At 42.9% G+C, this 13,575-nt stretch overlaps 1 protein-coding gene across 2 annotated transcripts in view; it reads right to left on the bottom strand.

The window, feature by feature from the left end:
* DNAJC24 (DnaJ heat shock protein family (Hsp40) member C24) overlaps positions 1-13,575 on the bottom strand; it is a 59,064-nt gene that overhangs the window by 15,925 nt on the left and 29,564 nt on the right. For both annotated transcript variants that reach the window (XM_046637850.1, XM_046637849.1), the window contains exon 2: positions 3,364-3,502. In XM_046637850.1, the coding sequence (XP_046493806.1) occupies positions 3,364-3,502 (139 nt within the window). The remainder of the gene's footprint in view (positions 1-3,363; positions 3,503-13,575) is intronic.

The following is a 13,575-nucleotide window of genomic DNA, read 5'->3' on the forward strand; positions in this document are numbered from 1 at the left end:
CCACAGAGAAGTAACTTGACTCAAAAGCTGTGTCACTCGACATCAGAGATCTGAGTGGCTGTCACATTACACGCTACGCAGTCATGATCCCTATTATTTTCCCAGGATGGACTTCCGATGTGTTTTTTTTTAATAGGTGAGAAAACTCTCCATGATTTATAAAGACCAAAATCTCTCCAACAGATATTATTCATGTGAACATTTTATAAATGTTTTTATAAAAAAAGACTTTCCGAATGTCTCATGGGCCGTCTCAAGAACTACATGCCTTTCACGAGAACACAGGCAGCAGCCCTAGCAACAGCGAGGTGACACCTAACCACACGAACCGGCTGAACCCACTGGTTAACAGGCTCTCAGAACGCGGACGGTCTGGGAAGTGAGGATCACTCCTCCCTTTTAGATGCGCTTTTCTGCAGCCCGGCCAACACTGCCCCAGACTGTCCACTAAGATCAGGGAAGCGGACACGAGGGAGAGAGAACACGTGCACTCTCCTTCGGCTATCCACCCTGGACGTTTCTTCATGAGAACTCATGTGATAGTTTCTTCTGTGAAGCAAAGAAACACGGACGTCAAGCACTCCCTTAAAGATCTTTCAGAGGAATAAACGGCCGTGGGCAGTACTGACGAGTCTCTCCTCACGAGAAAGCACCAGCTCCGAGCTGTGAAACACGAGAAAGCGCTCGCCCTCGGCTCCTGCCCGAGCACACGGAGCTCCACCTTCTCTGGGACTCAAGTGAGCAGAGGGCAGGACCATCACATTGAGAGCACAGCCCACGACAGGAAAAGACAGCTCCACAGTGAACCGTCGCTACGCGCAGAAGAGTTCTGACAACACAGCTGCCTCCACGTCCCCAGGGGCGACCCAGACAAAACAGGGCTCTGACCTGCTCTCGATAGATTCCCTCTCTCACGGTGAGCTATCCCGGTCTTTAACAGATTTATCACTCTCAAAGGTTTTCCTTCTATCAAATCAAATCCTCGCTCTTCAAAGCCCAAGTCCACTTCCTTCTTTTGAGGAACCACACATTGAAGATGGGTCAAGAGGGAAAAAAGCTATGTCAGTATTCGAAAGAACCAACACCACAAAACTAGGTTTATTATGAGATTTCTTTTTAAACAGCTCTAGTATGAAAGGCTTAAACACAGCAAGTTATACTTGGATGAGAGACATCTATTTCTTACTCTAAATGGCAGCCAACCCCAGTTTAAACGGGAACAGCATCCTTGCCACCTGGACCTCTGGTAACGAAGGAAGTGTTTAGTACCTGGATCTGAGGCACTAAGGTGTCATGAAAAGTGGTATTTTCTACTGTCCTAGAATAACTCCATTTGGTAATCACCCACCTGAAAAACTTGCAAAGCAAAGTGACATTATACAAACTCCCAGCTGAATATGCCTTTTTATCTGAATCATGAATCAGGCCCAGCTCTCACTGTATTTGTCTGTCTAAACTTCCTTGTGACCTCATCAATGACCCACAAGAGCCCCCTGCGATACAGGAGGCCACATTGTCCCAATAAAACCCAAAAGCTCAAGAGAAATCTACATTTCCAAGGACTTCTCAAAGGCAATGAGAAAGGCTTGAAGATGTCAACTGTCCATTCTTCCTACATCTTTCTATTGCTCACTTGCAACCTGGTTTCCTAATTCTGTCCACCCCACCCCACAGCCCAGCAGGAGAGAAGTTTTTGACGCCTGATCTCTCCCTGCCTCTCCTCTCTCTAGGCAGCAGGCCCTAGTCAGGCTCCCGGACAGGTTCTTAGTAGCACACAGGCTATGCGGGGGAACGAGGCAGAGCACACCCTCCAGCCTCAAGGCACAGTTGTGTGGACCATTCTTCCCTTACACAGATGGGCACCGCAGAGCAAAGGCCAGAGCCGATGTACAAGCACCATGGAGAGTCATCATCTCCAGCAGAGCTTGCCACTTTGAGGACAGAGGTGACTTCTCACACACACACATGCACGTGTATTAGTCAATACTTTCACAGAAATCCTATTATGTGAACCAAGGTTAAAAACATACACCTACGGAGAGAATTCATCCTCAAATGGAAACACCTCCAAATTCTTCTGCCAAAAGTATAAACAGATTTACAAAAGAAATACAACATTTGAAAGATGCTCATATATGCACCAAATAGAAGTAAGACCAGACAGTCAAGGCACATTTGAAAATTAATCCAAATTCACTGCAAAGGTCCTCTCATCAGTTTCTAACATTTTAAGAGTAACCTCATCAGTCTTCAAAAGCAGGAGGGCCTCAGAGATGATGGGTGTTCTGAAAGCCACTATTCAAGACCAGCCTCCAGCACATACGCAAGCAGCCCTGGCGCCTTCACAAACAGAGGCACCACACCCCGGCTGCGAGAAATACTTAATGCTATTGGTACAACTCCCTCTGAAAACAAATACAGATATTCTCTATATATCATTGGCTTTATCCTACAGTGCTGCATTTTAGAAATAAAGCCTTGCTTCTCAATCAAGTTTTCATAACCTTTGTAGCAGGAGTCTTATAACCGTTCTGTCAGGCTTGGTGTGCAGCTCAGGACGGCCAGATTCAATCATGGACCACAGGCACAGCGGGCCTTTACCCACACGTCCACATCGATGCTGAGCGGGCACCCACTGCAGAGTGCACTGCGTTTCCCCACAGGCTGTAACCGATTACTGACTCCCCATCAGCATGAGGGGCGCATACGGAAAGCCCAGAGGAGGCCAAGGGCTCCTCTCCCAAGGCCAGGGCTGAAAGCCCATCACTTCATGTAACCGCAGTCAGGGGTGACGGACCTGACCTACATTTCTTCCTTTCTCACAGGAGCTCGTCACTGTTCTAAGAAGCTATTTTCTAAAATGCATAAAAGAAATGACTTTTAAAACTGCTTAGGAAATGCGCATTCCTCAAATATCATTTATAGCAATCTTATAAGGAATAGTTTATCCAGAAGATAATCGGAAACCTGGCCTAAAACAAGCTCAGAGACAGCAAGGAGTGCTTTATGAGGGTACCCCACGTAGCATCTTCCTTTAGATTGTCATTTAGACAGCACACAGTCTTAAAAACACTACGATTAAAACTTCAATCAGTACATAATTTAATAAAAAGAAGTTTTTAAACATATAAAACATTAATTAGGAATGTGTAATTCGATATTTTTCATTAGTTATAAAAAACAGCTTTCACGGCTTCAGCAGTTCTGTGAACTTATCAACGAAACACAATAATCACTACTAAGGACAGGTCATAATTATAAACAACGATGCCGGGAGGAGTGAAGAAGGAGCAGCACCTCGATGCCGTGCGCCGCTCCCTGGGGGGCTGCAGTGTGTGGAGGCCCCACCCCACAAGCACCCACCGAGCCGCAGCAGGTCGTACTCCTTCTTGGTCTCTTCATGGCCTAGAATTTTCCACGCCTGATCGATCTCGATGAACTTCCGCACACACTCCTCCACCGCTTCTGCTGGTGCATCTGCACTCTGTCTGTCTGGATGATACTGCCAATCAAAAACAAGGACAGTGGTGAAAAGAGAGGCGTGAAGGGAGAAGAAAAAAAATTAAATCTGAGCTTGAGATAAGAGAGAAGGTGATGAGAAGAAGAAATTAAGATGCCGTGGCAACGGGACAAGTGGTGGGCACAGGAGACGATGCCAGGTTAATTAGACCACTCGAGTAGCTACGAATCCACCAGTGACATGATCCGTCACAACGCGCTAAGACGGCAGTTTCTGGATAATTTGCTGATGGAATCATTGGTCTCATGGACAATCTCCCTAGTGAGGAACACAAACAGAAACAGGCCCGTGCAGATGAGCAGCCACGACAGAGGAGCAGCTCACAGCCTGCAGAGCGGGTGGCTTTCCTGACAGGGCGAGCTTGGCTGCAGCACCCTTGCAAAGGGATCACCAGTGTTTTCTTTCGAAATCAGATTATATAGCCATACTTTAAAATAAAACACCTCTCACCTTCTGGCCCAGCCCTGAAGGTTTGAAAGTTACAAGTCCCCAAACATAAATTTTTATTGAACAATGGTTACTCTAGGGCAGATTTCTAAGAAACAACTTCAAAGAACTCAAGGAAACGTGTGAATGGAAATTAATTCAAGAGTAAACTTTCTTACATGTTTTCTAAGTGTAAGAAATGTTGAAGAGTGTTTTCAACAGGCAGCAACTTCTTCACACTGAAGCTGGATGCCATCTCGTCAGTTCTCCGGCGTCAGTGTGAATGCACTTACTGGACCCCTCCCTTTCAGGGTCCGGTTCCCCCTCGTGTCCTGCATGCTCTATGGTGCTCCCTTCCTTTTCATCTACCCGTTCTTCTGAAAGAACCATTGTGTCGCTTGCTTTCAGCAGTCTCTCAGCAAACAAGCGAGAAGAGGTTATCTAAATTTAGAGGCACTTTGCTCAAGTAAACCGGGGATGACAGTAGCAGATATTCAGACATGTAATTTTTTCACTCTCAAGTAAATAAGCAACCACTTGGTAGTATTCATCCAGAATTTTCGACCTGCAATTACTTAGCCTGCACGTTTTATCAAATATATTACGGAATGTATTTTAACTTACCTTAGGAATTTCCTTTGAACTAGTGGGATAGTTTTTTCCCTTCAGTTCTTACTCTTTTTTTCTCCAAAGTTTTTATAATACAACAAGCAAATTGCCATAGTCACATTTCATGACACTAACGTGCTTAGTTCACATACTCATCAATTAACAGTAAAATCATTTATATTCTTTCACTGACTGCTCCACAGACATTGAAAGAGCACAAAACATCTACAAGAACCACGTCATTTGTTATTCAAGTTGGTAAGGCCACAGTCACTCAGTGAGATGTGGGAAGTTCATGAAGTCAAATGACTTCAATTCTCTACCTAGAATTCAAGAGTATGGAAGTGTGTGCCCACGGTGCAGACTAGGCTGCTGGCTTTGTCAGCGAGGTGCTCTCAGGCTGCACTTCTCCATACTGCTGCTGACCCTCACTGCAGAGCACTCAGGCTCTGAGACATTCGCTTGCACAGAAGAGAAGACAAACTTCACGCACGCTGGGAGAGAGGCTACAGGGCAGACAAAGAGGAGTCGGCTTCCATTTTACCCCTGGCAATCTATTTCTCTTCCCTGTGCCAAATGTATCAGTTATCAACACTTAAATATTTCATCTAACTAATACAATGACTGCAGAAAGAGAAAAGGAAACTAAAGCTTTATTGTTTCCTCTTTTTGGGGTCATGATTTATTAAATGATGCTCATAAAAGCTATTCCCATACTGAAGTTTCAGCAGTCCCTAATGCTGGGATATTAAGTAAGATCCCAAAGCCAAAACAGAGTTGTCCACGCCAAACTCTCACTGATCCATTCCTCTAACACTATGCGAAGATGATTTATGGAACAAGCTTGGTATGATTCAATGTTATTACATGCAACATGCTCAAATACGTAGCTAGTACACATTTAAGATACACTTACATGTGAAAACTCAGTCTCATATGTCACAAGCATTGAGAAGGTCCTAGAGAAATCAGTCTAGACTAAAACCAAACAGTAGAAGTCTAGGCTAAAAGATAAACTTCTAATAGGCCACTACGGAAAGTCTCCTTGGTACAACAAACAAAATAGATGGGCCTGATGATGCACCAGCCTGACCAGAAAGCCCTGTGAAACCAGGAGTTAGTTCGCGGCTGCCCAGACTACAGGCTACCACTGCATCTTAGCACGTCGATATCAGTCCTATGATCGTCCAAGCACAGTTCAAGCTCTTTCACTAATTTGGTATCTTCCTGACCACTATTTTGAATAAATAACTCACCATTTGAGGCTTTTAGGTCTATTCTGTAGTGCTAATAGAATGTAATAAATTTTATTTCATGGTACAGAGTTTAGTTAAAAATGGTAGTTATAGCAAGAAAATAAGTATATCATTTAGGTGCTAAAAGCCTCAGTCCAACTTGTTTTGACAGCAAGTTCCAGAAGAAAATGAAGGTCCAAAAAAGAACGATGCATTCCATGGTAGGATGACAACAGCCCCCAAAGACACCGGTTCCTAATCGCTGGCAACTGTAAATGCTACCTTATTTGGAAAAAGGGTCTTTGCAGGTGTGATTAAGTTAAAGATCTTGAAATGGGGGGATTATCCTCAAGTATCCAGGTGGGCCTGAAATACAATCAAAGTGTTCTTATAAAAAAGAGGCAGCAGGAGATTTGACACACAGGAGAAGGTGATGTGGAGAATGTGCAGAGAGAGAAAGAGATTTGAAATACTGGCCTTAAAGACTGGAGCAATGAGGCCACAAGCCAAGGAAAGCTGGCAGCCACTGGAAGCTGGAAGAGACTAGGAAAGGACTCTCCCCTAAGCCTCTAGAGGAAGCAGGACCAGCCAACCTTGATTTCAGCCCAGGTATGCAGATTTGTGGACGCCTGCCCTGCAGAACTGGGAGAGAATAAACTCCTGTCATTTTAAGCCACGAAGTACATGGTAATTTATTTAGCAGCCACAAGAAAACTACAAAGTTTACATATATCTACTGGTTTAAAACTGTAATAGAACAGATGCTACAACTTTTTAAGATGTTTCAATTACAAGGTCTATTAATAAAATGGTGTCATTATTATGCACATTCTTAACTGTAAAATCTGAAATTATTCTTTATTGCTCATGGGAATTCAAGCCCCTAAGAGTAGGTTTCAAGATTCCTGCTATCTCTGTATCTGAGCCCTCCAGGGAGGCGGGCTCCATCATTCACCAGCACCTGAGGGGTGCAGTCATCTTCCTTTGGTGTCAGGTTTATTTTATTCTCTGTCCTTCTTTCCTTTGATCCCCACTAACCAAACCTTCCCACCGTTGAGAGCCCAAAGCTACTCTTACTTCATTCATTCACTGATCGAATGAAAGATAAAATGAAAAGCATCCTGTGTTCCAGGGACTCACTCTGTAACTGAGGAGCCAGGAACCGCCACAGAGAGACAGCACAAAGAGACAGCACGGACTCCCTTCACTGGAAGGCCAGCGGAATCATATGACAACAGGGAGTCTGAGGAAAACACTCACCCACCAAATAGAAAAAATACGGATACTCCTCACTAACAGAACAGGCATGTACTAACACTAATGTTGCAAAGTTCGTTGATTTTAACTGACTTCTGTTTGCTACTGATTCAGTTTCAGAACTACACTGAAATGCATTTTGCTAGAATTGGAAAAACTTAGTCACCTCCAAGCAAAGAACTCAAAATTAAGAAATCAACAAATCTTGCAACAATTGGAATATAAAGTTTAAGAAATTACCAATTACGATATCATCAAGAAAAAGAATAAGGAAATACTTTGGAATAAAACACATGGATGATGTGTAAGATGTCTACACTAAAAACTACAAAACATCATGAAGAGAAAGCAAAGGCCTAAACAATGGAGAGAAATCATGTGTTTACGGATGGGAAGATCACATCCACTCTCCCCAAACTGATACATAAATCTAATGCAATTCCTCTCAAAATTCCAGTGGGCTCCTCTGAAGAAGTACATGGGATGACTGTGATACTTACGTGGAAATACAAAGATCTACAGCAGGCAAAGAATCTTGAAAAAGAACAAAGGTGAAGGACGTACATTACCTGATTTTGAGACTTATTATGAAGCGACAGTAATCAAGATGATAGCACTGGTACAAATATATACAAATTGATCAGTGGAACAGAATAAAGAGTCTAGAAATAGACCAGACATACACGGTCAACAGATTGTCAATGAAGGTGCCAAGGCAATTCAGTGAGGAAGGGCCAGCCTACAGCCAACAGTACTGAAACAACTGGATGTCCATGTGGGAAAGAAGTTAACCTCACGCCTTCTCATGCCATACACAAAACTAATTCAAGATGAATCACAGACATACATGTGAAACACAGAATCATAAAGCGTCTAGAAGGAAACACAAGAGAATATCTCTGCCCCTTGGGTAGGCACAGTCTGCTTTGACAGAAAACCAAAAGCGCAAACTATGATGACACAAAATTGATAAATAGAACATCACATTTTAAAGCACTCTGCTCATCAAAGACACCATTAAGAAAACAAATAGACAAGCCACAGACTGGGAAAAAAATACTGGCTAAATATATATCTAACAAAGGACTTGTATCCAGAATATACACAAAAAAATGGTATAAACTGATGATAAAAAAACACACTAATTAAAAATCAGGGGGAAAAACTTGAACACTTTTCAAAAGAAGACAGATGAACAATGTGCACATGACCATGTGCTCAAACTTTTCCATTAGTTACCAGAAAAATTATATTGAAACCATGAGATACTACTAAACGCTCATAGAACGGCTAAAGTAACGAAGACTGATAATGCTGAATGTTGGCGAGGATGGAGAACACCTGGAATTCTCACGTGTTGCTGGCAGGAAACTCTGGCAATTTCTTATAAAGATACACAGACATCTACTCTGTGGTCAAGCAATTCCACTTCTGCATTTTTATCCAACAGAACTAAAACATAAAAACATATGTCCACAAAAAGACTTATAAAAGAATATACTCACAGTCCTAGTCATAACAGCCAAAAAGTGGAATCAGAAATGTCCATCAACAGGAGAATGGAAAGACAAATCGTAGTGTATCTATAGAGGTGAATACCATTCAACAAAAGGATAAACGAGGACACACTCAACAACAGAGATGAACGTCTGAAACATTGTTGAGCAGAAGCAGCAAGAACAAAAGGGTACATATCAAAGATCACAATGATACAAAATACAAACTCAGGCAAAGCTAACCCACTGTGACAGAAATTAGACATTGGGTTCCAGGTGGGAACGGGAAATTCACTGGACAGGGGCACAAGGGAATTTTCTGGAGGAATGGAAATATTCTCTGTCTTGTTTGGGTTGGTGGTTACGTGGTATCATATCTCACCAAACTGAACACTTAAGATGCGTGCATTTTTCATTGTGTGTTAACCATATCTCAATAAAAAAAAAACTTCAGACATGTCTAAACTTTTTAAAAGGAATTTAGCAATTCTTTTTAAGCCATAAAGGAAAACTGAGAAATTTGTTCCAATATTAATACATGGACAAGTACAATAACATCACAGAAAATTAATGAAAAGACGGATATGATTTAGTGAAAAGTCTGAATTACAGACTAGTACATGGAAGTATAGTTTTATTACTTTCAAGTACATATACCAACCGCTAAAAACTTTAAAACATTTAAAAAAGGTAAGTATTGCTGAGTAGAGGACTAAAGTACAGTCAAAATTAAAACAGCATACGTCACAATACTAAAACATGGAGAGAGTGTCTCTGTGCTTCTTTACCACAACACAGGAAGGTGTGCATCCCCTTCACGTCCCAGCAAACTGATGTCTGACCTCTCTCAGATGACTCTCACATTATGACCCACGCAACTTCCTCACATTTGCGGCAAAGTTTTCAATCATACACACCTATGTTCTTTAAATCCCCATGCCATTCAGCGAGGATGGGAGCCATGAGCACAGACAGAAGATTCAGAAACTGTCTTGATACAAAAGTATAGGACCACTCAGGATACTACAAAAGACACACCTACAGAAAATGATCTCACCAGGATCAGCATGTGTTCTACTTCCTGACCAACTAGCTGAGTAATGCTTTAATTATGGACTCAATTCTGACTAGCTGAGATTTTATGGCAGTGGCTTGTCCAATATGGAACATTTTTAGATTTTCCCCATATAATAAATCCAAGTGCTTTTCTAAATTACTAATTCTGGAGTGACTGTCACAATGCGTCAGCCCAGTGCAACTCAAAATGTAGTCCTCAGGTCTGCAGTATCAGCATTACTCAAGAGCTCCTCAGAAGATGGCCCCCTCCCAAAGGTACAGAGGGGGACCCCAGAATCTGTGTTTCACCAGACTCTCCAGGCATTTACTATGCATGCTCCAGGCTGAACAGCACACTGTTAGCCCCTGCTACTTAGATCACGGGATTAGTTGCAAATCAGAAAATTAGCGCTTCGTAAAAATTTCCCCTTGACAGATGCATCTCTCCAAATGCGTATCCAAGAAAAGAACGCTGAGTAACACCATAACTGTGAACCTGTAACACACAATGAATCCTGCTGAGTGTCCATGCCAGACATTTGTTAACAATTGATTCCTTCTGTCCACTAGGCATAAATGCCGACCTCTGTTTTATTCTTTGCACAAACGCCAACTCATTTCAGTGAGGAAGCAGCTGATGAAATCCTAACAATATCCAGTGGTATTTTAACCTGCTGATTTTTTTTTAAGAGGCAGATATAAGTGGTATCAGGTGTCAGCTACTGAACACTGCAATGGTGTCCACCGAAAGGTTTAACACAAAGACAAGTGTTTTTCTACCAGGAGGGAAAAAACCTGAAATATGCATAAGTTGTGAAAAGGGCATAATACAATACATGGTGAAAATTCCAGAATTTTTTAGTGAAAATTTATGTATTCATTAGCTCCAAATGACCTTTTCTATTGGCCAAGCAGCACACAAAGTTGAAATAAAATGGTATTTCTTTTTTTTTTAAATGAAAGCAAAGAAACTTTTTCTGCTTTTTCTCCCCGAATCCCCCAGCACACAGTTGTATATTCTAGCTGTGGCATGTGGGACGCTGCCTCAATGCAGACTGATGAGCAGTGCCATGTCTGTACCCAGGATCCGAACCAGCGAAACCCCGGGCCACCGAAGCAGAGCGCACGAACTTAACCACTCAGCCACAGGGCCAGCCCCTGCTATTTCTTTAAAGTAAATGCAAAAGACAATTTTATGGTAAATTGCCCACTATACAACAAGATAATTTCATACCACCTATAAAGAGGTCCACCTGCTTTAATGCCTTTCTTACATTCCTCTTTAAAAGGAAACACTGCTTTATTTTACTAGTAGCTTGCTACTTAAATCTTAAATTGAAAAAAAGGGAGATCAGACATTAACTCTTTACTACACATTTACGATTATGCTGTTTTGATTTATAATATATTGGCTGCAAATAGGAAGTAAAAGTCAACTACGAAAAAGGACTCTGGGAAAATTTGATTAAGCAAAATTCCCAAATCATCATGCTATTATCTGATCTATGTGGCCCCTGAGGATACAGCCCCTCGTTTCTTCTCTACATATTAACAGATGAATTTAGTACCATTAATATGATGCTAGCTCTCTATCTCTGGCTTCGAACTTTCTTGAATTCCAGGAAAAAGTTTCAAAATACCTTCTAAAAGCTATCTTACACGACAAGTTCAACATGTCCAAAACCCAGTTTATCACCTGGACTCTAAAACTAGTTCCTCCTCCTGCTGGAGTCCTTGTTCTGCGAAATCATCCCCATGCTCAACACACGCTGAAGGAAGGAACGAGAGAAAAACAAGCACGTTTCCTAACAATCCAGGCTGCAATATCAGGGTACCCTCACTTCCCTCATCCCATTAACCATCCAGTTCTATAGATTTTACCCACACTACGTCCTTTCCATTCCCAATGCCAAACCTCGTTCAAACAACGTTAGCTCTTACCCAGTCTTCAGCATTCCCCTTCCAACAGCTCTCCAGTCCATCCACCTTCTTCCAAATGTACCTGCAACCCTGCCCATGTCCTCCAGCTCAAAAATCTGAGGCAACCTATTGCATAATGAATTACAGTCATAATCTTTATCCTTACAAAGTCCTCCAATAAAAGAACCCCAACCTACCATTCCAGCATTCCTGTTATGAGTATTAGAGAAACGCCACCCAGGTCAGGCTAGTCATTCTAGACAGTCCCAGGCAGCACCCCTCAACACTCACGCTGTCGGTTTCCAAGGCTGATTCATGCCATCTTCTCCACCAGATCAAGCTTCACCAGTTCAAGCGCATCTCTTCCATGAAGCCATGTTTACCAGCCTACCCAGAGGGGAATCACACTTGTGTGTGTTTCTGAATTCCTTCAATCTTCCTAATTCTCAAGGAACTGAGTTACTTGTGGACTCAGCCCCCCAAGAACGCTGAATACAACAGACAGTGTCTGAACCACACCCGGATCTCCACGGGGATCAGCACAGCGCCTCCTTGCACGAGCGTCCTCCCTGAACACTCGTGCATGTAAATTATATGTGTAAAACTGTCCCCAAAAGTACAAAATCCGAAACTCCCCGCTTTTCGTCAGCACTGAGGGGAGGCGCAGACGTCAGGTTTAATCTGAGGTTTTGCACTTCTGTGCCTTTTCTCTCATACTCTTCCCCAGTAAACAAGGATTTCCTAGGTCATTTTATTCACTGACACCATGAACAGATGTGACATGCGGATATGCTTCGGCCCGATGGTCATCTTCAAATACTTTCCAAGCTGAGGAATGAACTACAGTGAAAACAAACAGTAAGCGGAAAATTAAAAAACTGTATACTTAAAAAAATGGACGTCCAGAGTGAGACTTAAATATAAGAGGAGGCCAAATCCTTAAAAAAAGTCCTTAAAGTCCCTTTCTCCGCCCCTCCTAGTCCTCCAGCCAGGAGCGCGTCACCGTCTCCCACACCGACTCTGGACCACCGCAAAGAAAGCACGTGTCATCACACAGCAGATTTTATCAGTGTCCCTGCAAAAAGACGGCTGGGTGGTGGTGTGGGTTTTGCTTTTTTTGCCAATGACTCTGGGGACAGAATCCCATTCAGGTACCATCTTGCCAGGCCCCCAAAGGACCAATGTTGAATTTCCATGCTGTCACAGCGGATACACATTCCAAACAGATGACGACACAGACTACGACTGAGGAACTTCAAAGCAGGCACAGAGAACCCTGAGTCAAAGCTTACTGTGGGCCACCCTGTGCCGAGTCCAGTCATCACCACATTCTGAGGCACTCAGCATCTCTAAAGATAATAAACACTCATTTCTTTGAACGTCGGTTGCGATACAAAACTGAAGAGGTCAAGTTGAGAGCATCATGTGAGTACTAAGGCATTAAGCCTGCCCACAATAATATCTGACAGCTAAAATAGCATTTCCCAACATTTGTACTGATAAAGAACTGCTTTTAATTTATTGAAGTATTAAATACAGGCTCTATTAGAATATTTCATGAAAATTCATGGATTCTAAACCTTTGATAATTTTACGAAAACCAAGGACCTTCTCCCCAAAAGTACTTATTATATCCCTAATTTTCTCTCCTCCCAAAACAAGACAAAGAAAAAACCAACAGTTCACTCACTAAAAGTTAATTCCAAATAACTCCATCTCTTGGCCCTTACTCCTGAAACACCGCGACAGTCACAGGTGGCCCTCACCCACCACCCTAGGCCCCCGCTCCCCCCGCCCCCGGCCTTCCACCTGCTTGTCTCACACGGCAGCTTCTCGTGCTCTTCTCTCTTCCAGACTCCTCCAAAAGAGGTCTTGCCGCGTCAGTCCCCAGCTGAAGTGCTCCCGCAGAGTCCTCATAGGCTGGTGCCTCACTTTCCTCTCACACATGCGAGAAGAGGCAGCCTGAACTTCGGCCTGTCAGCCCCACCCTGCTGCGGTGTCGCCACTGCCACCGCCCGCCAGAAAACAAGCATCAAGTGGACCAGTGGAGAGGGGC

Source organism: Equus quagga, chromosome 14, assembly GCF_021613505.1.
Source record: "Equus quagga isolate Etosha38 chromosome 14, UCLA_HA_Equagga_1.0, whole genome shotgun sequence".
Taxonomy (NCBI): domain Eukaryota; kingdom Metazoa; phylum Chordata; class Mammalia; order Perissodactyla; family Equidae; genus Equus; species Equus quagga.